This window comes from Salmo salar, chromosome 19, assembly GCF_965601325.2.
Source record: "Salmo salar chromosome 19, fSalSal1, whole genome shotgun sequence".
Lineage (NCBI taxonomy): Eukaryota > Metazoa > Chordata > Actinopteri > Salmoniformes > Salmonidae > Salmo > Salmo salar.
In genome coordinates, this window is record NC_138309.1 from 82490903 (window position 1) to 82517355 (window position 26453).

General features: G+C 44.3%; 1 protein-coding gene across 1 annotated transcript in view; it reads left to right on the plus strand.

Moving 5' to 3' along the window:
• LOC106579679 (glucose-fructose oxidoreductase domain-containing protein 1) overlaps positions 1-24735 on the plus strand; it is a 35162-nt gene extending 10427 nt beyond the window's left edge. Inside the window, exon 2 of the mRNA XM_082966009.1 lies at positions 19151-24735. Coding sequence (XP_082822135.1) covers positions 19151-20073 — 923 coding nt within the window. The 3' untranslated portion in view covers positions 20074-24735. The remainder of the gene's footprint in view (positions 1-19150) is intronic.
• Positions 24736-26453: the final 1718 nt, after the last annotated feature.

Here is a 26453-nt window from a genome sequence, read left to right on the forward strand (position 1 = left end):
GGGAAGCTGTATTTGCCCATAGCTGTTATATATGCCTTTGCCCTGCAATCACTGTGAGTCAATGGAGATGTCTGCCTCCATTAGTCAGACCTGGCTGAACCCCGTCCAACACCTTTAGGATGAACTGGAACGCCGACTGAGAGCCAGGCCTAATCGCCCAACATCACTAATGCTCTTGTGGCTGAATGAAAGCAAGTCCCCGCAGCAATATTCCAACATCTAGTGGAAAGCCTTCCCAAAAGAGTAGAGGCTGTTATAGCAGCAAAGGGGGGGACCAACTCCATATTAATGCCCATGATTTTGGAATGAGATGTTTGAGGAGCAGGTGTCCACATACTTTTGATCATGTAGTGTATCACTCTGAGAAAGAGAATGAATGTAAGGGGTAGTGTTGTTAGTGAACGATCATGTGGATCGGTCTTATAGGATGATACAATTGTTCAGGAGCCGAAATGTGTTTTTCCCTCGACTCCTCCCTACTTATCCACTGCTATGTCGTCTTCTTTAATCCGATTAGGAACCAAGTGAATGACAGTCATGCTCCAAACCAGCCTGTTGTCTCAGGAGAACGATGGGGGTCACTTTTGTTTGTCCTTTTAATTCCTAAATAACTTTCGACAGGGGGTTGTGCATGAGACGGCCCCCCCCCACCTCTCCCCCAGTGTTGTGGCCAATTACTCACTCTACGCTAGGCCATAACAAACACGTTACCCCTTCAAAGTAGCCTGTAATTGTTTTGACATTTATACTGACAGATTAATTAAATGGAGTGTGCTTACGGCCGATATGCACAGCTAACTTCCACAGCTTGTGCCTGACACGACATGCCGTTCATTAACATGAAAATTAACCGAGTGCCTGAACAGAATATAATAATGCCCAATCATTCTTCTCCTTTGTGTGGTTCCATGTTTTATAGTACACGTGTAATGTTGTTACAAAGGTGATATATAGTATGAGGGGATGTCTGCTGATTTTAAATAGGCACTAGCGGTTAGCGCACATGGCTAATTGATCCCTCAGGACTAGAGGCTATTGGAAGGTTGATCGCCATATGACACCTTGACAGGACATCAATATCTTTTGTTAGCCTCTAAAAGGGAGGAAATCACAGGCCTGCAGATTGTTTTGGTTTAAAGATATACCACAATATGCTGATTTTTAAACGCTAAGCCAGATGTTGTGGTAGCACTGCACCTACCGCCAACTCCACTGTCCTTTAATGGGTCGGTATCCAGCTTCTATGACATTAATGCAATGTAATAGCTGCACTCTGAGCATGTGGGAAGTCTCTGTTTAATGACTCCGTGGGGCGTTAGTGGGAGTAAAACCCAGCTAAGTGATGCTAATGCTAATGCCTTCCATCATTATGGAGATATTCACCGCTAGCTAATGGAGCCCCGAGCGTCATTCAGACCCAGATGCAAATGGTCTGTACTTTTCAAATCCCTCCGACTTTAATATTCTGTTCTGAAAGAAAGTGACCCGAACCTATTCAAATGCGAGGCTGTTTCATTTGACCCATTTTCATACCGCAGTAAAGACTTGTTGTCTTGACGTGTGAAATAAGTCTGGTAGTAATTAGTCTGGTAGTAATTAGTCTGGTAGTAATTAGTCTGGTAGTAATTAGTCTGGTAGTAATAAGTCTGGTAGTAATAAGTCTGGTAGTAATAAGTCTGGTAGTAATTAGTCTGGTAGTAATTAGTCTGGTAGTAATTAGTCTGGTAGTAATTAGTCTGGTAGTAATTAGTCTTGTAGTAATTAGTCTTTTTTTTTCATGTTTTGTTCAACAGGTTGATGCAGATTTGGACATTTGAACTAAACCACACTGTTCTCTACTAAATGTATTTTAACCACCAAAATGTGGACAGGTCTCTTGTTTGGTTCATTGCAGTGGGAAAAGGTCAGTTAGTGTGTCAGCACTTAGGACCATGAGTTGATGTATTTGGCTTGGACGGCTGTCTCTGCAGCTCTGACATCTCTCAGTAACAGTGTGACGTGTAATATCATTTGACATTTAAAAAGGGTTATGTTATGGAAATTGAGGATCAGCAGGATGTTCGTAAAGTGTAGTCATGTGGAGGCGAGCCTGGGAGAAAGTGGTTAGTTGGCTAAGGTAACGTTTCCCCACTGTCATTAGAGTTACCTTTCTGTTTTGTACTTAAGGGACAGTAAAGCAAACATTGTTCTGTCCCTGGAGATGGGGCTATCCGTCACTGCTTGGAGGGACCATTTAGCTGCTGACTGGACACTGGAGGAGGCAAGCCCCGTGGAACAATGAGTAAATTAGTCAGCAGAAAGCTCTTTTTAGTTTGATTCTCGTTCGATTTAGAAAGCAGAGGCTGTAGCGAGACTAACTTGTGTTCCTGCTCAGTGATTCCTCCCTCTTGTAGTTACTTTAGGACTAATTCAGTTTGGGCAGCAGAAAGATGAGATGTCTGGTTGTCGTCTTTCTGTCATTCTTCTCTCCTTCGTCAGCTGCCGCCTTCTGGATGTGTCCTTTTAATTTGTAAAAGCTGAAGAACTGTAGTGGTATGATGCCCAGTTAGTCAGAGTATTACTCACTTCCAGTGTGATACAGTGACAGGTCTGTGTGTCTTTATCATTCAACCTTTTGTGATGAACATGATGGTTAGTGCATAGGTTCTTAGCTCAACTGTACGTCAGCACTTGCTCAGTAGAAGAGTTTTCTGTTCTACTGAGCTACAATATAGAACGTTAGCACAACTTTGACTCAATCCAAGGTCACCTACTGTTTGAACTACTTTAGAAGTATCTTCTCTTTGAGTTGGAAAGCCTCGATCTATTACTCATTCATGCAATCAAAAATGGATGCATCTTTTTATCGTTATCAACCGGTCCACTCCAAACAGCCCATTTTTATCTCCCATCCATCAGTGTAAATCAATGAGTGTTTTGAGCGTCTGAAAAAGCCTTGGATAATTAAACACTGATTGGACAGAACGTTGTAGCCTCCTTGAGTTCAATGGCTGCTGGGCTAATGACTTTTCCACCGAGTCGCTAGCAGATGACTTTGGAAGCCCAAACACTCCTTATTTGCCTGTATACTACACACAGACACAGAGACAAACACTGTCATAGCACCCACGAATGCATGGTGACAGCTGGTTATTTAGCTCCTGTACAATGGCAGTATAATTCCACTGACTGTTCCACTCGTTGAAACTTGGCATTTACTTAGCCTGGCTGTCCTGGCCTGGCTGTCCTGGCCTGGCTGTCAATCTGTCAACACCGTGTTTCCCCTGGATCCTTGCCTCAGAGTAGCACGTGCACACGATGATAGCATCCCAGATGGCTATCACGCAGATCACAACGACCGGTTCCCATTTTTTTTCAGCCGCTTCTATTTTTTGCCATCGTAAAGTGGAGGGACATTGTGTTTAGCTGTCACACAGTAGCATCTATTTTAACTTTTTAATCCAACTACATTTTCTACTTTGGATCAGTGCAGTTGATGCCCAGTGGTGCAAGACTCTAGACCCAAACTGTTACAGACATCCTGCCCTGCCCTGCCTTTCTAAAGTCTTCGAAAGCCAAGTTAATAAACAGATCACTGACCATTTCGAATCCCACCGTACCTTCTCCGCTGTGCAATCCAGTTTCCGAGCTGGTCACGGGTGCACCTCAGCCACGCTCAAGGCACTAAACGATATCATAACCGCCATCGATAAAAGACAGTACTGTGCAGCCGTCTTCATCGACCTGGCCAAAGCTTTCGACTCTGTCAATCACCGTATTCTTATCGGCAGACTCAACAGCCTTGGTTTCTCAAATGACTACCTCGCCTGGTTCACCAACTACTTCTCAGACAGGGTTCAGTGTTTCAAATCAGAGGGCCTGCTGTCCGGACCTCTGGCAGTCTCTATGGGGGTGCCACAGGGTTCAATTCTCGGGCCGACTCTTTTCTCTGTATATATCAGCGATGTTGCTCTTGCAGCGGATGAGTCCCTGATCCACCTCTACGCAGATGATACCATTCTCTATACATCTGGCCCTTCTTTGGACACTGTGTTAACAAACCTCCAAACGAGCTTCAATGCCATACAACACTCCTTCCGTGGCCTCCAACTGCTCTTAAACGCGATCAAAACTAAATGCATGCTCTTCAACCGTTCGCTGCCCCCACCCGCCCGCCCGACTAGCGTCACTACTCTGGACGGCTCCGACAACTACAAATACTTAGGTGTCTGGCTAGACTGTAAACTCTCCTTCCAGACTTATATTAAACATCTCCAATCCAAAATTAAATCTAGAATCGGCTTCCTATTTCGCAACAAAGCCTCCTTCACTCACGCTGCCAAACATACCCTCATAAAACTGACTATCCTACTGATCCTCAACTTCGGCGATGTCATTTACAAAATAGCCTCCAACACTCTACTCAGCAAATTGGATGCAGTCTATCACAGTGCCATCCGTTTTGTCACCAAAGCCCAATACACCACCCACCACTGCGACCTGTATGGTCTTGTCGGCTGGCCATCGCTTCATAGTCATCGCCAGACCCACTGCCTCCAGGTCATCTATACGTCTTTGCTAGGTAAAGCTCCGCCTTATCTCAGCTCACTGGTCACGATAACAACACCCACCCGTAGCATTCGCTCCAGCAGGTATATCTCACTGGTCATCCCCAAAGCCAACACCTCTTTTGGCCGCCTTTCCTTCCAGTTCTCTGCTGCAAATGACTGGAACTAACTGTAAAAATCACTAAAGCTGGAGACTTCTATTTCCCTCACTAACTTTAAACATCAGCTATCTGAGCAGCTAGCCGATCGCTGCAACTGTACATAGCCCATCCAATCTACCTACCTCATCCCCATATTGTTTTTATTTACTTTTCTGCTCTTTTGCACACCAGTATTTCTACTTGCACATCATCATCTGCACATCTATCACTCCAGTGTTCATTTGCTAAATTGTAATTACTTCGCTACTATGGCCTATTTATTGCCTTACCTCATGCCATTTGCACACACTGTATATAGACTTTCTTTTTTTTCTATTGTGTCATTGACTGTACGGTTGTTTAATCCATGTGTAACTCTGTGTTGTTGTTTGTGTCGCACTGCTTTGCTTTATCTTGGCCAGGTCGCAGTTGTAAATGAGAACTTGTTCTCAACTAGCTTACCTGGTTAAATTAAAAAAAGGTAGGCTTATCCTTGAATGCTATCCCTAGATGGTTAGCCTAATTGCGAGCTCTGGTTATTACCTGTGTGGAGTTGAAAACACATCTACCAGCTGAGCTCCATCCATGTTAACATTAGCATCATGGCTCTCTTGTCCCGTATCCCAGGAGAGGTGGTTGACCTGCTATATGTGCCTGGATATGGATACTCCTCTCTGGGTGTGCTGCTGCAGCTGGGTGTGGATCGATGGTGCATGGTGGGCTGTGATAGCCTATGTGGCCTGGGGGGGGTATAATGTGTGTGTATAGTGTGTAATTGGACTACATGTATTTCGGGGCACATATTGGTGTTTAGACATTGTATGCAGGAGGCACATGCTTTTGTGTTATTGGGCGTTTAGTATTTTTTATTTTCACTACATATTTTGGCAATATGCAAAAGAAGCATGAAACAATTACAGTATATAAATTGTACAAATACACCATTAAAGACAATACCTTAAATTGTTCACTAAAAAATAAAAAACATTAGTGATGTCTTGGATATCCCTGCTCCCCTTCATTAGTTCTATTCCCAGGGCTTATCTTGCTCCCAACATGCCTACCCTGGCCCCTCTGTGTATCTGGTGCTGTGTGAGGATGGGGCGGTATGCCTGCCCTGGCCCCTCTGTGTATCTGGTGCTGTGTGAGGATGGGGCGGTATGCCTGCCCTGGCCCCTCTGTGTATCTGGTGCTGTGTGAGGATGGGGCGGTATGCCTGCCCTGGCCCCTCTGTGTATCTGGTGCTGTGTGAGGATGGGGAGGTATGCCTGCCCTGGCCCCTCTGTGTATCTGGTGCTGTGTGAGGATGGGGTGGTATGCTGCCCTGGCCCCTCTGTGTATCTGGTGCTGTGTGAGGATGTGTCAATGTAAATAGTCCAGGTGGCCATTTGATTAGTTGTTCAGCAGTCTTATGCTGCCCAAATTGCGGGCTTCCCAAATAGGCAATACACAGCAAGTCCAGGATCCAGTTGCAGAGGGAGGTGTTTAATCCCAGGGTCCTTAGCTTAGTGCTGAGCTTGGAGCGCACTATGGTGTTGAACGCTGAGCTGTAGTCAATGAACAGCATTCTCACATAGGTGTTATTTTTGTCCAGGTGGGAAAGGGCAGTGTGGAGTGCAATAGAGATTAGAGGTCGACCGATTATGATTTTTCAACGCCGATACCGATTATTGGAGGACCCAAAAAAAGCCGATGCCGTTTAAAAAAAAAAGTTTTTTATTTGTAATAATGACAATTACAACAATACTAAATGAACACTTATTTTAACTTATATAATACATCAATAAAATCTATTTAGACTCAAATAAATAATGAAACGGTCAATTTGGTTTAAATAATGCAAAAACAAAGTGTTGGAGAAGAAAGTAAAAGTGCAATATGTGCCATGTAAAAAAGCTAACGTTTAAGTGCCTTGCTCAGAACATGAGAACATATGAAAGCTGGTGGTTCCTTATAACATGAGTCTTCAATATTCCCAGTTAAGAAGTTTTAGGTTGAAGTTTTTATAGGAATTATAGGACTTTTTCTCTCTATACGAGTTGTATTTCATATACCTTTGACTATTGGATGTTCTTATAGGCACTTTAGTATTGCCAGTGTAACAGTATAGCTTCCGTCCCTCTCCTCGCTCCTTCCTACCTGGGCTCGAACCAGGAACACATCGACAACAGCCACCCTCGAAGCAGCATTACCCATGCAGAGTAAGGGGAACAACTACTCCAAGTCTCAGAGTGAGTGGCGTTTGAAACGCTATTAGCGCGCACCCCGCTAACTAGCTAGCCATTTCACATCGGTTACACCAGCCTAATCTCGGGAGTTGATAGGCTTGAAGTCATAAACAGCTCAATGCTTGAAGCACAGCAAAGAGCTGCTGGCAAACGCACGAAAGTGCTGTTTGAATGAATGCTTACGAGCCTGCTGGTGCCTACCATCGCTCAGTCAGACTGCTCTATCAAATCATAGACTTAATTATAACATAATAACACACAGAAGTACGAGCCTTTGGTCATTAAAATGGTTGAATCCGGAAACTATCATTTCGAAAACAAAACCTTTATTCTTTCAGTGAAATACGGAACCGTTCCGTATTTTAACTAATGGATGGCATCCCTAAGGCTAAATATTGCTTTTACATTGTACAACCTTCAATGTTATGTCATAATTATGTACAATTCTGGCAAATTAATTGCGGCCTTTGTTAGGAACAAATGGACTTCACACAGTTCGCAATGAGCCAGGCTGCCCAAACTGCTGCATATACCCTGACTCTGCTTGCACGGAACGCAAGAGAAGTGACACAATTTCCCTAGTTATAAGAAATTCATGTTAGCAGGCAATATTAACTAAATATGCAGGTTTAAAAATATATACTTGTGTATTGATTTTAAAGAAAGGCATTGATGTTTATGGTTAGGTACATTGGTGCAACGACAGTGCTTTTTTCGCAAATGCGCTTGTTAAATCATCACCCGTTTGTCGAAGTAGGCTGTGATTCAATGAGAAATTAACAGGCACCGCATCGATTATATGCAACGCAGGACACGCTAGATAAACTAGTAATATCATCAACCATGTGTAGTTAACTAGTGATTATGTTAAGATTGATTGTTTTTTATAAGATAAGTTTAATGCTAGCTAGCAACTTACCTTGGCTTCTTGCTGCCCTTGCGTAACAGGTAGTCAGCCTGCCACTCAGGCTCCTCGTGGAGTGCAATGTAAGGCAGGTGGTTAAAGCGTTGGACTAGTAACTGGAAGGTTGCAAAAACGAATCCCCGAGCTGACAAGGTAAAAATCTGTTGTTCTGCCCCTGAACAAGGCAGTTAACCCACCGTTCCTAGGCCATCATTGAAAATAAGAATGTGTTCTTAACTGACTTGCCTAGTTAAATAAATAAAAATAATTTCAACGGCAAATTGGTGTCCAAAAATACCGATTACTGATTGTTATGAAAACTTGAAATCGGCCCTATTTAATCGGCCATTCCGATTAATCGGTCGACCTCTAATAGAGATTATCATCTGAGGCTCTGTTGGGGCGGTATGCAAATTGGAGTGGGTCCATGGTGTTTGGGATGATGGTGTTGAGGTGAGCCATGACCAGTCTTTCAAAGCATTTTATGGCTACAGATGTGAGTGCTACGGGCGGTAGTCATTTAGACAGGTTTGCCTTGGCGTTCTTGGACACAGGGACTATGATGGTCTTCTTGAAACATGTAGGTGTTACAGACTGGGTCAGAGAAAGGTTGAAGCAGGATGCCGCCAGCTGGTCAGCGCATGCTCTGAGTACGTGTCCTGGTAATCCGTCTGGCCCTGCGGCCTTGTGAATGTTAACCTGTTTAAAGGTCTTTCATCGGCTATGGAGAGCATGATCACGAAGTCGTTCGGGAACAGCTGCTGCTCTCACGCATGGTTCAGTGTTGTTTGCCTCGAAGCGAGCATTGAGCGAGCATCGTCTGGTAGGCTCGCGACACTGGGCAGCACACGGCTGGGTTATCATTTGTAATCCGTGAGTTTGCAAGCTCTGCCACATCTGACGAGCATCAGAGCCAGTGTAGAAGGATTTGATCTTAGTCCTTTAGTGACCCTTTGCCTGTTTGATGGTTCATAGGAGGGTGTAGCGCAATTTCTTATAAGCATCCTAATTAGTGTCCGGCTCCTTGAAAGCGGCAGCTCTAGCTTTTAGCTCAGTGCGGATGTTGCCTGTAATCCATGGCTTCTGGTTGGGGTATGCTCGTATGGTCAATGTGGGGACAAAGTCGTCAATGCACTTATTAATGAAGCAGGTGACTGATGTGGTAAACTCCTCAATGCCAATCGGCTGAATCCCGGAACATATTCCAGTCTGTGCTAGCGAAACAGTCCTGTAGCTTAGCATCCGCTTCAACAGACCACCTTAGTACTGGTAGTAACCTTTTTTTACTTGTAAGCAGGAATAAGGAGGAGTTATGGTCAGATTTGGCAAATGGAGGGCTTTTCCGTGTGTGGAGTTAAATTAGAATTATTACTATTTTTGCCGCTAGTTGCACAGCTGACATGCTGGTAGAAATGAGGTAAAATGGATTTCAGCTTCGCTGCATTAAAATCACTGGCCACTAGGAGCGCCGCCTCTGAATGAGCATTTTCTTGTTTGCTTATGGCGCTATACAGATCGTTGAGTGTGGTCTTAGTGCCAGCATCAGTTTGTGGTGGTAAATAGACAGCAATGAAAAATAATAGTTGCACACTCTCTTGGTAAGTAGTATGGTCTACAGCATATCATGAGGCATTCTAACTCAGGCGAGCAGAACATTGATACTTCCTTAATATTAGAGATCGCTCACCAGCTGCTGTTAACGCTAGCGTGCCACCCGTGGTGCACTCCATCAACAGCAGGTGCATTTCAAGAGCGGCAAATTTGAATCCAAATAAATGTCAAAATTCAAATTTTTCAAACATACAACTATTTTACACCCTTTGAAAGATAAACATCTCCTTAATCTAACCACGTTTTACGATTTCAAAAAGGTTTTACGGCGAAAGCATAAATTTAGAGTATGTTAGGACAGTACATTTACAAGAGTTGTGTGTAATGTTTTGTCAATTCAAAGACTGGGTCACCAAAACCATAAAACCAGCTAAAATGATGCACTAACCTTTTACAATCTCCATCAGATGACACTCCTAGGACATTATGTTAGACAATGCATGCATTTTTAGTTCTATCAAGTTCATATTTATATCCAAAAACAGCGTTTTACTATGGCATTGATGTTGAGGAAATCGTTTCCCTCCAATAACCGGCAGTCAAGTCAGCGTCACAAATTAAATAATTAAAATTAGAAAACATTGGTAAAATATTATATTGTCATTTAAAGAATTATAGATTTACATCTCTTGAACGCAATCAACTTGCCAGATTTAAAAATAACCTTACTGGGAAATCACACTTTGCAATAATCTGAGCACTGCGCCCAGAAAAATACGCGATGCGATACAGACTAGACGTCATGTTGGGGAGATCTAAAATCGAAAATACTATGTAAATAATCCATTACCTTTGATTCTCTTCATCAGATGTCACTTCCAGGTATCACAGGTCCATAACGAATGTAGTTTTGTTCAAAAAAGCTCATCATTTATGTCCAAAAATCTCCGTCTTGTTAGCACATGATCTAAGCCAGCCGGACTTCTCGTCATGAACGAGGGGAAAAAATATATTTCCGTTCGTTCAAACATGTCAAACGTTGTATAGCATAAATCATTAGGGCCTTTTTTAACCAGAACATGAATAATATTCAAGGTGGACGAATGCATACTCTTTTATAACGTATTGGAACGAGGGTACCCAACATGAACTCGCGCGCCAGGTGTCTAATGGGACATCATCGTTCCATGGCTCTTGTTCGGTCAGATCTCCCTCCAGAAGACTCAAAACACTTTGTAAAGGCTGGTGACATCTAGTGGAAGCAATAGGAAGTGCCAAAATATTCCTCAGCCCCTGTGTTTTTCAATGGGATAGGTTTAAAGGTAATACAACACATCAGGTATCCACTTCCTGTCAGAAAATGTCTCAGGGTTTTGCCTGCCAAATGAGTTCTGTTATACTCACAGACACCATTCAAACAGTTTTAGAAACTTTGGAGTGTTTTCTATCCAAAGCTAATAATTATATGCATATTCTAGTTTCTGGGCAGGAGTAATAATCAGATTAAATCGGGTATGTTTTTTATCCGGACGTGAAAATACTGCCCCCTATCCATAACAGGTTAATGTTAATTTCTCTACCATTAGCCGCCTCCAACTTTGTTTTAGAGAATTTGGCAGTACATCCAACCGGCCTCACAACTGCAGACCACGTGTATCGACGCCAGCCCAGGACCTCCACTTCCGGCATCTTCACCTGAGGGATTGTCTAAGACCAGCCACCCGGACAGCTGATGGGTTTGCAAACTGTAGGTTTGCAGAACCAAAGAATTTCTGCACAAACTGTCAGAAACTGTCTCAGGAAATCTCATCTGAGTGCTCGTCGTCTCACCAGGGTCTTGACCTGACTACAGTTTGGCGTCGTAACCGACATCATTGGGCAAATGCTCAGCTTCGATGTCCACTGGCACGCTGGAGAAGTGTGCTCTTCACAGATGAATCCCAGTTTCAACTGTACTGTGCAGATGGCGTTGTGAGGGTGACGTCAACGTTGTGAACAGAGTGCCCCATGGCGGGGTTATGGTATGGGCAGACATAAGCTACGGACATCGAACATAATTACATTTTATAGATGGCAATTTGAATGCACAGAGATACAGTGATGAGATCCTGAGGCCCATTGTCATGCCATTCATCCACTGCCGTCACCTCATGTTTCAGCATGATAATGCATGGCCCCATGACGCAAGGATCTGTACACAATTCCCAGAAGTTGAAAATGTCCAAGTTCTTCCATGGCCTGCATACTCACCAGATATGTCACCCATTGAGCCTGTTTGGGATGCTCTGGATTGACGTGTATGACAGCATGTTCCAGTTCCTGCCAATATCCAGAAACCTCACACAGCCATTGAAGATGTGTGGGACAACATTCCACAGGCCACAATCAACAGTCTGATCAACTCTATGCAAAGGAGATGTCGCACAGCATGATGCAAATGCTGGTCACACCAGATACTGACTGGCTTTCTGATCCACGCCCCTACCTTTTTTTAAGGTATATGTGACCAACAGATGCATATCTGCATTTCCAGTCATGTGAAATCCATAGATGAGGGCCTAATGAATTTATTTCAATTGACAGATTTTTCTTATATGAACTGTAACTCAGTAAAATATTAGAAAATTGTTACGTTTTTGTTCAGTGTAGAAATCGTCATCCAAATGGAGGTTAGTGATCACTGTTATGATGTCCAGAAGGTCTTTTCGGTCATAGAAAACACTGGCGAAAATATATGTAAAAAAAAATAAATAAATAAAAACGTTAAGACCAGCAAAATAAAAACCACAAAGTCTAACACAGCGGAGCAGCGAGCAAAGTAGCTAGCGCCACGGGAAGTCCGCTGAACCTTTGTCATAATGATGCTGCATTTCACCCCTCTTGAGTACACAGTTAATTTACACCAACATCCATATTCTCCCTCTCAATCAGTGCAATCTGAGCTAGAAACTGCGATGGGCTAAGAGGCGTCTATTGTGCAAATGGCAAGTTAGGGTGTAGCTATCAGCTTGCATGCTCTTTCTGATAGGGCAGCAGTGTTCCCCAGCGTTCGATGACTCTGTAGAGATGGAGGATGTGTAATCTGTGGCGTTGTGTTTTTGCCCCCTTTTTTAATTCTCCTTGTTCTACCCACTTTCACTTTTAACTCCTCTCAGTGACAGATAATGGGCTAATTGAGAATGATAATGCAGTTTTTTGGAGCCAGAAACAATTACCGACCATGACGCAAGGTTCTTCTCTCATATTAGATCTGTTTGAATGTTTTTATTTCTTATAAAACTTTTTGGAGTTAGTGCTGCAGGATGCAAATTTCTGTTTGAAAAAGCTAGCCTTTGCTTTCCTAACTGACTGTGTATATTGGTTCCTGACTTCCCTGAAAAGTTGCGTATCGTTGGGAATATTCGAAGCTAGTGCAGTGCACCACAGGATGTTTTTGTGCTGGTCAAGGGCAGTCAAGTCTGGAGTGAACCAAGGGCTATATCTGTTCTTAGTTTCTGTTCTAGTTTTACATTTTTTGAAAGGGTCATGCTTATTTAAGATGGTAAGGAAGGCACTTTTGAAGAACACCCTGGCATCCTCTACTGACGGGATGAGGTCAATATCCTTCCAGGATACCCGGGACAGGTCGATTAGAAAGGCCTGCTCGCAGAAATATTGGGGGTGGTCGTTTGACCGTGGACCCATAACAGACGCAGGCAATGAGGCAGTGTTCGCTGAGATCCTGGTTGAAAACAGCAGAGGTGTATTTAGAGGGCAAGTTGGTCAGGATGATATCTATGAGGGTGTCCATTGTCGTGTCTTTGCTATGCCGGATTAAGTGATATGACATGCTATTTTATAAAATAATTTATCTGTAATTAATATTACCTGATTAAACTAATCATGTAAATGAAATTAACTAGAACGTCGGGGCACCACGACAGAATGTTTATAGAGCTGTTATCTTCCGAATAACCTCTTAAAGACCTAGTAATCTTTTACCTCAATAGCGGTCAATTATTAATCGTCGCCTTATTCAGTCTCATCTGAACGTCGTAGAATTCTTGGTTATCTTCACTCTGGCTAACAAGTTGAATCAGCAATACAAAATTTGGTTTAATTATTTATTTACTAAATACCTAAATAATCACACAGAATTACACATACACAGGATGGGTCATACATTGATTACTAATTATGTCATAAAAGAAAACGTCCCTGGTGGACGGAACCGATATGACGGCTGGTTACACAAAGAAAGGGGGTTGAGTTTTGAATGAAAGTGTGGGAAGACTGAGGAACAAAAGGATAAGGGTCTCTGATCGGACCTTGTAAAGCTATGCGATCGTAAATACAGAATCTTATGCATTCTAAATAACCGCCCATTTGGAAAAGGAAAATGCAAGAAATATTTACTCTGAGCTGCGCTTTCAATAGGTTGGTTGTAGATGGAAGGCCGGGTTGCCCAGCAGGGATCTCTTGTCCTCTGAAGAATGTCTGGTGGTAGAGTGGATACATTGTAGTACGTCGTCGTGTGGTAGAAGAGGTACTTTGTCCGTCCTTTCCTAGCACACGTTTACAGCTGCTGCTGCTAACTCAACGGCTAGGAGGTATCACTTCTTTAGTGAATAGGAGTTCAAAGTTCATACCAAGTTACCATACTTTGAACTCACGCTGAGGTTGGCTTAGTTCTGTAGTTGATATTATCCCTTTTAACGTCTGGACCGTCGTCCTCACGTCCTCGGGAACACAAATGTATAATTTTCGTAAAAAGCTTATATAGTGGTGGAGAGAAGGGCGTGTTTCATAGTTCACAACCAATGTCTGTTCACTTGGGCGGGGCCACTGAGGGAACGGAGTTTACGTTATGGAAAAATTCTCTCATTTAGAAGCTAAAATTACATTTAATCTTTTTACAAATAGTTTCATATTTAAACATTTAAATTGCATAACAAATCTATGTGAATCTGATAACTAGAATGTGTAGACTTTCCAAGATACAGTTTATGTCATCCTATCATCAGTAATAATGTCTCAGATGACAACTAATCTGACATCATATTCTTTAAGTACCAACGCATATTTTTAACTGGTTGGATTACCGAAATCTGGTTCTGGTCACCACCCTTTTGATGTTACCAGACTCTCTATGTTAACAAAGGGCTTTCCAAGAGTCACTGTGAGATTGAGGGCATCTAGTTTAGATTGTAGGACGGCTGGGGTGTTAAGTATATCTCACTTTAGGTCACCTAACAGTACGAACTCTGACGATAGATGGGGGGCAATCAATTCACATATGGTGTCCAGGGCACAGCTGGGAGCTGAGGGAGGTCTATAACAAGTGGCAACAGTGAGAGACTTATTTCTAGAGAGATGGATTTTTAAAAGTAGTAGCTCGAACTGTTTGGGAATGGACCTGGATAGGAGGACAGAACTCTGCAGGCCACCTTTACAGTAGATTGCAACTCCGCCCCCTTTAGCAGTTCTATCTTGATGGAAAATGTTGTAATTGTGGATAGAAATTTCAGAATTTATGGTGGCCTTCCTATGCCAGGATTCAGACATGGCTAGGACATAAGGGTTGGCGGAGTGTGCTAAAGTAGTGAATAAAGCAAACATAGGGAGGAGGCTTCTGATGCATGCATGAACCCAAGGCTTTTCCGGTTACAGAAGTCAACAAATGAGAGCGCCTGGGGACACACAGGGCCTGGGTTAACCTCTACATCACCAGAGGAGGAGTAGGATAAGTGTACAGCTAAAGGCTATAAGAACTGTGTCAGGTCTGCTCTCTGAAATGCCAATCTGGTGTCACCCACACTCTCAGAAGGGTGGGATCTACCCACTTCCAGCTGAGCTTCACCACTTTGTCAGGTACAGCTAGTGGGGTCTTTGAACGTCTGTACTCCTGGCGCTTAGCATGCATTATTGATGTTTAGGGGCTGTGCTGCGATGCCTAAGGCTTTTTCTACTCCATTACTGTTCTCCCACTGGGACGTACACATTTCACCCAGGCTAGCGCTGGCTAACACAGTTAGCAGTGCCTCCCTGTATTGCTACTTGGAACACTTCACCCTGGCTAGCGCTGGCTAACACGGCTAGCAGTGCCTCCCTGTATTGCTACTTGGAATACTTCACCCTGGCTAGCGCTGGCTAACATGGTTAGCAGTGCCTCCCACCTTGGCACTCCCCTGGCTGCCGTAGCTTGCCCCCCGAACGTTTCACCCTAGGTAGCGCTGGCTAACACGGTTAGCATGTAGTGACTCTGTATGTTAACTCTTCATCCTGGCTAGCGCTGGCTGACACCGTTAGCACTGCGTCCCTGTATGGAGATTTCACTAGCAGCTAGCAAACTAGGGACAACTGCAGGAAGTGTGTGTTCCGGAGTCCTCCTATTGGAATAAGCTCTCCTCCATTCTACCTGGAGTAGTCTCTGTCCTTCAATCTCCCTTCTGCTCTTTCTCTCTTTACTTTTCTTGCTTGCTTTCCCGTTACCACATCAGCTTTCTGTCTCACTCACATGTGCGCCTATCTTTCACTCTCTCCTCTGCTCATGTCCTCCGCACATTCTCTTTCTCACACTCAATCTCCCACCCGGCACAACCAAAAGAGGACTGTCCACCCCTGGTTCCTCTCTAGGTTTTTTCCTAGGTTGCTGCCTTTCTAGAAAGTTTTTCCTAGCCACTGTGCTTCTGCATCTGCATTGCTTTCTCTTTGGGGTTTCAGGCTGGGTATCTGGTATAGCACTTTGTGACTGCTGATGTGAAAAGGACTTTATAAAACACATTGATTGAATCTCACTTCCTCTCCTTCTTTCCTCTCATATACACACTCCCCCTCTCCCCTCAGGTATGGCTGAGCTTGGCTGGTGACTCATCAGTCTGACCTTCATAAGCTACAGTGCCTTCAGAAAGTATTCACACCCCATAACTTTTCCCACATTTTGTTGTTGTGTTACAACCTGAATTTAAAATAGATTTCATTGAGATGTTGTGTCACTGGCCTAAACACAATACCCCATAATGTCAAAGTGGAATTATGTTTTTAGAAATGAAATTCCAAATGAAAATATGAAATGTCTTGAGTCAATAAGTATTTAACCCCTTTGTTATGGCAAGCCTAAATATGTTCAGGAGTAAAAACGTGCTTAACAAATCACGTAATAAGTTGCATGGACTCTGTATGCAATACTAGTGTTTAACATGATTTTGAATGACTACCTCATCTCTTTACCCCACACATACAATTATCTGTAAGGTCCCTCTGTTGAGCAGTGAATTTCAAACACAGATTCAACCACAAAGACAAGGTAAGTTTTCCAATGCCTCGCAAAGAAGGACACGTATTAGTAGATAAACACAAAATCGGACATTGAATATCCCTTTGAACATGGTGAAGTTATTCATTACACTTTGGATGGTGTGTCAATATACCCAGTCACTACAAAGCTAAAAGCGTCCTTCCTAACTCAGTTGCCGGAGAGGAAGGAAACAGCTGACAATGTGGCCAATGGTGATTTTAAAACGGTTAAGAGTTTAATGGCTGTGATAGGAGAAAGCTGAGGATGGATCAACAACATTGTAGTTAATCTACAATAATAACCTAAATGACAGAGTGAAAAGAAGGAAGCCTGTACAGAATAAACATATTCTAAAACATGCATCCTGTTTGCAGTTTCACTAAAGTAAAACTGCCAAAAATGTGGCAAAGAAATAAACTTTTTGCAGCGGGGAATACCCAGGGCCAGGCCTCCTCGATGGGGGGACACTGTAGCCAGCCTCTGTGCCTTCGTCAAAAGGGGAAGATTGTTCCTGTAGCGCCACAGAACTGGGTCATGGTGATCCATTTCCTGGCCTGGCTGGATCTTGCCTTTCGGCGCTAATGGGAGATTAGCTGGGAAGTTTTGAATTCCAAAACGCCCGATTGTTCTTCGCACGGGGTGGGGGGGGGCTATTTAGGAAGAGATTGACACCTCTAGATAGGGTGTGGGGGGAGGAGGATGTAGAAGAGGAATGGGGGGTGGGTGTTTTCCCACCCCCGCTGCGACTGGGGTAATTACAGCGGGCATTGAGGGTTCACAGAGCGCTGGCTGGCCAGGAATCCCGTGGTGTAGGGGGGAGGTATCAATACTCTGTTACCACTGGGAGGTACTTAGTATCGCGTCTTTTGATTGGCCACCCCACTGCCTTTATTTTAGCGGATGTTTAGTATCCATTATGTTTCTGAAAGTCACTCAGCGTTATGAAGAGGGTAACTGCTCGTCTCGGGGTAATGAGCTTAATGGTGAAGTGAGCTATTAGCGGCTCTATGTTAATGGTTTTAGCCTTTTCTAGTGGCACGGCCAGGGCAGTATGTGAATAGCCTCTCTCTCTGCTCTGCTCTTAGATGTGTCATAGAGGCTATTTTCTGCAGCAGTTTCATTCCTCATAGATATCTGTAATGAGGCTATGTGAGCAGAGCACCATTCCTCCATAGATATCTGTAATGAGGCTATGTGAGCAGAGCACCATTCCTCCATAGATATCTGAGCAGAGCACCATTCCTCCATAGATATCTGTAAGGAGGCTATGTGAGCAGAGCACCATTCCTCCATAGATATCTGTAAGGAGGCTATGTGAGCAGAGCACCATTCCTCCATAGATATCTGTAATGAGGCTATGTGAGCAGAGCACCATTCCTCCATAGATATCTGTAAGGAGGCTATGTGAGCAGAGCACCATTCCTCCATAGATATCTGTAATGAGGCTATGTGAGCAGAGCACCATTCCTCCATAGATATCTGAGCAGAGCACCATTCCTCCATAGATATCTGTAAGGAGGCTATGTGAGCAGAGCACCATTCCTCCATAGATATCTGTAAGGAGGCTATGTGAGCAGAGCACCATTCCTCCATAGATATCTGTAAGGAGGCTATGTGAGCAGAGCACCATTCCTCCTTAGATATCTGTAATGAGGCTATGTGAGCAGAGCACCATTCCTCCATAGATATCTGTAAGGAGGCTATGTGAGCAGAGCACCATTCCTCCATAGATATCTGTAATGAGGCTATGTGAGCAGAGCACCATTCCTCCATAGATATCTGTAATGAGGCTATGTGAGCAGAGCACCATTCCTCCATAGATATCTGTAATGAGGCTATGTGAGCAGAGCACCATTCCTCCATAGATATCTGTAAGGAGGCTATGTGAGCAGAGCGCCATTCCTCCATAGATATCTGTAAGGAGGCTATGTGAGCAGAGCACCATTCCTCCATAGATATCTGTAAGGAGGCTATGTGAGCAGAGCACCATTCCTCCATAGATATCTGTAATGAGGCTATGTGAGCAGAGCACCATTCCTCCATAGATATCTGTAAGGAGGCTATGTGAGCAGAGCACCACTGGGGGTTTAGTAAGTAGTGGAAGTAAAGGAAAGGGCTGAATGAGGTTTCTTCAATGTGCTTTGACTCTCTCACTCACCTTTTTCTCCCGTCTCCTCATCCCTTTGCTCCCCACAGTCTAAAGTCAACTCTATCTGCACACTCATGTCAAACAGAGCGACTCTTTCCTCTCAACGACAACAACAGTATTGACAAAGCTTCTGGAATGTTTTCTCATGTTTCATTATCAGATTCCCTTGTTGACCTAAGGGTTTAAAATAGTTTTGGGGAAGCTATGTTGAAATATTTGTGTCAGCAATTTTTTTGCATTGATTCATTGTCTCTTCACGGGATGTTTTAATGGAGAGGAGGATATTATGTCTGCGTGTGAGTAACACTGGCCTCTCTATCTCTCTCCTCTCCACTCCCTCTTTCCCCTACTGCAGGTATCGGTAAGAACGTGATCTGCGATCGCACCGCCACCCCTCTGGATGCCTTCCGCATGATGTCGGCCGCCCAGTACTACCCCAAACTACTGAGCATCATGGGTAACGTGCTGCGCTTCCTGCCCGCCTTCGTACGGATGAAGGAGCTAGTGGAGGAGGGCTACGTGGGGGAGCTGCTGGTCTGCGAGGCCCAGGTCCACAGCAGCAGCCTGCTGGGTAAGAAGTACAACTGGAGCTGTGACGACTTGATGGGCGGTGGGGGGCTGCACTCGGTGGGTACCTACATCATCGACCTGCTCTCCTTCCTGACAGGCCAGCGGGCGGCCAAAGTGCACGGCTTCCTCAAGACGTTCGTCAAGCAGACGGCGCACATCTGTGGCATCCGCCAGATCACCAGCGATGACTTCTGCACCTTCCAGATGGTGCTGGAGGGCGGCGCCTGCTGCACCGTCACGCTCAACTTCAACATGCCCGGCGACTTCCGCCAGGAGGTGATCGTGGTAGGCACGGTGGGCCGGCTGACAGTCAGCGGCACGGACCTGTACGGCCAGAAGAACACCATGGATGGAGGGCCAGAGCTACTTCTGAAGGACAGCACCCCTCTGGAGAAGGCCTCCCTACCGGAGAAGGCTTTCAGCGACATCCCCTCGCCTTACCTGACAGGAACTATTTGCATGGTACAGGCGGTGCGGCAGGCCTTCGAGGACCAGGATGACCGGCGCACATGGGATGGAAGGCCGCTGACTATGGCAGCCACCTTCGAGGACTGCCTGTATGCACTGTGCGTGGTGGACACCATTAAGAAGTCCAACCAGTGCGGCGAATGGCAGAACATTGAGGTGATGAAAGAGGAGCCCGAGGTGAGCCCAGCCTACCTGATCAGCGAGGCCATGCGGCGCAGCAGGATGTCACTCTACTGCTAGCACTGGCACCAAAATGGCCAACTGGTGCTAGAGACTGGGGGTGAGAGAGTGCCCTCATTGGCTGGCTGTCTGACCAATAGGGGATAAGGGTCCTGTTTCGCTTGTCCCCAAAATTATGTGAACAGTGATGAACACTCCTTTATCTCTTTGTCCTCTTTCCTGGATGAATAAGCCTCACACTGTGGGTCTGAGAAAGGGAAACCGTTTCTATGGATGCTAGACTCGGGTCAACAGAGGGGTTTTATTGTACCTCTAGAGAGGTGAATGTTTAAACCACAGGGGGCTTGAATGGTTCAGTCCCTGTCTCAGTGTATGTGTGCTGTGTATGAGTGTGAAACCAGAGTGCAAAAAACCACCAGAAAAATCTATAGTTTGGCTGGTAGGGCTTTTAGTGAAGTCCCCCCCCCTCTGGTAAAGTGTGCAATAAATCCTGCCAGAGCTGCAGGCTCGTGGAATTATGTCATCCTGCCTGAATCAAGGGAATACCCTTTTTGCCTGCTTCTCGTTTTTGTAGTAACGTCCTTATGCAATAGACAGACACAATCTGTGGATGGCGACTCAATCCCGTGCTATGCTGTGAGTAAAGCCAAGTGTTTTTTCTATCTCAAGGTCATTTCCCGCTGCTTAGCTAGCCAGCTAGGTTAGCATTTGCATGCGCTAAAGCTTCTTACACAATAGCGACAATGTAGGGTAGAACGATCAGTACTAACCGCTGGGTTGGATGGGATACTAGCATGCGTCAAGCCTCCAGATAAACACCCTTTAAGACTCCCACTAGGAACACTCTGCTTGGCTACTAGTTAGTGTGAATATGTAACATAGTGCTACTAACTGAAGAATGTGGGTTAATTATTTATTTTTTTGTTGAGAGAAGACAACCGATGGTCATGTACTCATCACTATCCACACAGGTTACAGGAGAGAATGGTAGTGGCACATATTGACCTTCAAGCCAACACGTTGTATTTTATTCAAGCGCTATCTTATTGTTTTCCCAATGTTGATTATCCTACGTCACCGTCTGCATAAGCCTACATGTCTATAGTCTTGTATAAAACAAAAAGTGAATTGTTTAAAATTAGTCATGATATAAATGTACTGTTTTGTATTTTATTTGTTTTTAAACTGTGGTGCAAAAAAGACTGGAACATGTTTTGATGAACGCGCTGTTCAGTATAAAAGTATTCATTTTTAGTTTTGGACTGATCCGTACGGGGAGTGTCTAGTTAGTGGGAGACAGGTGAGGTGAGAGAGGCCTTTGAGCGTTCAGCTCCTACGTGCGTTGGTCCTGTCTGTGGGATCTCTGAAGAAAATGACTACTGGAAAACTATTTTGGTTGGAGTATAGAAACCTTTTTGAAACATGTGGTCCTCATTTGCATTCAATTTTGATAGGTGCAGACATTTTTCAAAAATTCTATCAACTTCCCTTAGGGCTCAACAAGCACGCTTTGTTAGGGCTCAACAAGCGGGCTCAACAAGCACGCTTTGTTAGGGCTCAACAAGCACGCACTGTTAGGGCTCAACAAGCACGCGCTGTTAGGGTTCAACAAGCACGCTTTGTAGCTATTCAACAGTTATCATCTGTCCAGTCAGTCACCCATTGGGGGCACACTGGTTGAATCAACGTTGTTTCCACATCATTTCAATTAAATTACGTTGAACCAACATTGAATTGACATCTGTGCCAAGTGGGATGCCTTCACCTATTCAATGAAACCTGAAACTGGAATATTGATTTAGAATTTTGGTCGAAGTTCTCAGTTCTGGACATTCCAGGGCCTATATTCACAGGGTGTCTCAGAGTACGAGTGCTGATCTAGGATCAGGTCCTCCCTGTCTTATTCGTTATGATCTGAAAGGTAAAACTGATCCTAGATGCATTGTGAATACGGGCTTTGGTCTCATAAAGAGTTGCAGCATTTAGTGTAAGAATCCTTGTTACATGTTGGCCTTTCCGATCGTCAGTAAGCGAGAAGAAGAGATTCAAGATCCAAAGATCATGTCTTGGTATTATGTACTTGACCATCCTAATTCTTTATCCAATTCTCAGTTAGTCCCCTCTGTTCCTAAGCCGGGTCTATGGCCTTGTTCCAAACCATGCACCTCTAAAGCTGCACCCAGAGAGGAAGTCTGTGAGGATTCCCTTTTGAGGCCTTATAGGAAGGAGGTGTTAGGACCTATGGTATAGTCCCCAGTCTTCCAGTCCAGGATGGAGCCCAATAGCTTTCCTAGATGAAATCAAACCCTAAGTAAACCCTTGAACTTGACCGTGAAGATCGCCTTCGCGTCACATTAAACGTGACGTGTTAGCGCTAAATCAGACATTTTATCAGGTAGAATCGATGAAGGACAGAAAGGATCCAAGTAGAGTCCGGTTTAGCGGTTTGATCTGGCACACCAGCGTGTTTAGCCGTAAGCCTACGTCTTGACGAGGCGCTCTAGATGCCATTTCCTTCAACATTTTTAGGCCAGTTGATGAAAATTGAGTTTGGGTATTTAACTGGTTGAATATTTAATGTGTGAAATTAGAAATTAATGTTGTGGAAGATTTCATGCATTTGGTGTCCTCTGACTAATTTGTACATTTTAATTTAATGTCTTCATGCCATTTATTATTTTTCTTTTTTGCTTTTTATAAAGTGAACGTTTCAGGTCACAGCCAATGTTGGTTAAGTTCTATGATAAAATGGACAACTGCTGTACCACCATCAAACTGCAACAACTGAGATTTGAATATTGTAGTGTGTGTGGCTATCGCTGTACCTGAAGGTGTTACCCTTAGAGCACTGTAGATGCTCCTTTGACTGTACGCCCCTTTCTCTGCGGGACTGTGGTATGAAAACAAAATCATATTGCCAATTCCTTATTGTCATTGCCTGTGGCTTTTTAGGGTGCATCCTCTTGGCTTAAAAAAAAGACATGGAAAAAGAAAGTGTAAACATGGGGGATGTTACAGTTCAATATGTTAAGTTTGTTCTGCTCTGTTTGCTGAAATGTGAATATTTTAGATCTTCTCCGTGCTGTGCCAACATTTACAAACAACTTAAGGAGATTGGGCGTTCCTGATTTAATATAGATAGTAGTCCAGCTCAGTGTGATTTAGATTAGATAGATTTTGGGAAACAAAGACCTTAAAATGTGCTTTGGATACATGACCCTCCCCCTCCCTGCCTTTGGTACCCTAAGGGGGGGGTCACTCTGTTTATAATGAGAAGCAACCTCAAAGGTGGTTCTTGTACACCCTCAGTTTGTCACCTAGCAACTGTGGCAGCCACTGTGCCAACACTTGGTCATCTTGGATTTCTTTCCACTTTCTCTCATTCTCTCTTACCCTCTCTCTCTCTCTCTCTCCCTCCTCGTTCTATCCCTCCTCGTTCTCTCCCTCCTTGTTCTCTCTCTCCTCGTTCTCTCTCTCTCCTCTCTCTCTCTTACCCCCTCTCTCTCTCTCCCTCCTCGTTCTCTCTCCTCTCTCTCTCTCCCGCCTTGTTTTCTCTCTCTCTCCTGCTCGCTCTCAGCCTGAAGGACAAATTGACTTGGTGCTTCTGCAGACCCCTGATAGCTTATTCATTAAGCTCACCATTCACTCACAATTTATTAGATTTTTTTGGTCTTTTAAACTGTAAGATGAAATATGATATTGATAGATTTCCTCCACATTCCTCTTACCATACAGTGGCCCCTTTTCATTATGGCACAGATGAAGCAACCACCGGTCAAGGAAGCTTACATTGAGCCTGCTTATTTTGATGAAAATATAATAATTGTTGTTGATTTATTATGATGGTCATTTTAGATTTTAAGTCCAATGTCAATGATGTCAGTAGACTAGAGTCAGAATAGCTGTTTGTTGGATGACTGTTGACCCTTCACACTGGGAAACGCTGAACCCTACTCCTTGCCCTAGTGTCTGTTTCTCTGACTACAGGCTGGAGTGGCAGTTATTTGGCCCAATAGTCCCAGACTCCCGGCACCTTCGTTTTCCTGGCTCAGGTCAGAGGTAGTGACTGCTGAAAAGGGCACACACACACACACACACACACACACACACACACACACACACACACACACACAGGAACTCTCCCTCAACAGGTTTGTAAGTGCTGGTACAGTTAATATAATTGCTGAAGGTAATGTCCATCTTGATGCTGTATTGACATTTGTTGACTGTTTATTGTACTGTATGTATATCGTGGATGCATGGACCTTTTGGTATATATTGAACCAACAGGCTCATATTGATCAGTCTTAAACTAGAGAATGTATTGTAGGAATATATTTATCTATTTTCTATATATCAGAAAATGACAGTTGTGGTTTGGGAGTTGGGTTGATGGTGAGGGAGGGAGGGAGGGTGTCAGTAATATCTGTCCTCTTAGTTTGCTGTATATGGAAAGGCTGTGAATGGAGTCCCCCTTAATTCCTTAGCCTGGCTCTGTGTCAGTGTTCTACTGTTTGATCTCTCCGCTCCAGTACTTTGCACTGCTATTGTGTGTATGTGTGTGTGTTACTAGTAAGAGAAAGTGTGTGTGTGTGCGTGTTGCTTGGGGGAAATGTCTTGTTCTGACCCCATCATCCTGGTGTTCAACAAAATGGTTTACCGCTTCAGAACTTGTCCGATGCTGCAGTTTCTAAGGATTAAAAAAAATAATACCAACCTAAACCTTGTCATGGGTTTCCTTTCTTCACTGCATCACAGCCTTATCGCTGCATCACAGCCTTATCGCTGCATCACAGCCTTATCGCTGCATCACAGCCTTATCGCTGCATCACAGCCTTATCGCTGCATCACAGCCTTATCGCTGCATCACAGCCTTATCGCTGCATCACAGCCTTATCGCTGCATCACAGCCTTATCGCTGCATCACAGCCTTATCGCTGCATCACAGCCTTATCGCTGCATCACAGCCTTATCGCTGCATCACAGCCTTATCGTTGCATCACAGCCTTATCGTTGCATCACAGCCTTATCGCTGCATCACAGCCTTATCGCTGCATCACAGCCTTATCGCTGCATCATTATCGCTGCATCACAGCCTTATCGCTGCATTATTATCACAGCCTTATTGCTGCATCATTATCGTTGCATCACAGCCTTATCACTGCATCACAGCCTTATCGTTGCATCACAGCCTTATCGTTGCAGCACAGCCTTATCACTGCATCACAGCCTTATCACTGCATCATTATCGCTGCATCACAGCCTTATTGCTGCATCACAGCCTTATCACAGCCTTATCACTGCATCATTATCGCTGCATCACAGCCTTATCACTGCATCACAGCCTTATCGCTGCATCACAGCCTTATCGCTGCATCACAGCCTTATCGTTGCATCACAGCCTTATCGCTGCTTCATTATCGTTGCATCACAGCCTTATCGTTGCATCACAGCCTGGAAATCTAGGCATTACCATGATGCATATTATTAGTTTTCAGACATCAGTAGTTACACATACATACACAAATATTCCCATCATGCAATGCAGGAACTGACCAGGACCCGGGAGAGCGGTCTTTTGTGTGTGTGTGTGTGTGTGGCATATATGGGCCATCTGAGTGTGTAGGAAGTGGTTTGCTCTGACGAGTTGCACTGTGCTGCTCCGCTAGCAGAGTATGACCTGTAGTGATTCTGAAAGACGGCTCGGGTCCTTCTACCACTCACACTTTCATCCTCCTCCTCTCCCTCCATGTTCCGTATTGACTGACCTTCATGTCTTGATGGACTAATGATAGACTGTCTTTTCTCTTTGCTTATTTGAGCTGTTCTTGCCATAATATGAGCTTGGTCTTTTACCAAATAGGGCTATCTTCTGTATACCACCCTACCTTGTCATAACACCACGGATTTCCTCAAACGCATTAAGGAAAGAAATTCCACAAAGTAACTTAACAAGGCACACCTGTTAATTGAAATTTACATTTACATTTAAGTCATTTAGCAGACGCTCTTATCCAGAGCGACTTACAAATTGGTGGATTCACCTTATGATATCCAGTGGAACAACCACTTTACAATAGTGCATCTAAATCTTTAGGGGGGGGGGTAGAAGGATTACTTTATCCTATCCTAGGTATTCCTTAAAGAGGTGGGGTTTCAGGTGTCTCCGGAAGGTGGTGATTGACTTCGCTGTCCTGGCGTCGTGAGGGAGCTTGTTCCACCATTGGGGTGCCAGAGCAGCGAACAGTTTTGACTGGGCTGAGCGGGAACTGTGCTTCCTCAGAGGTAGGGAGGCGAGCAGGCCAGAGGTGGATGAACGCAGTGCCCTTGTTTGGGTGTAGGGCCTGATCAGAGCCTGAAGGTACGGAGGTGCCGTTCCCTTCACAGCTCCGTAGGCAAGCACCATGGTCTTGTAGCGGATGCAAGCACCATGGTCTTGT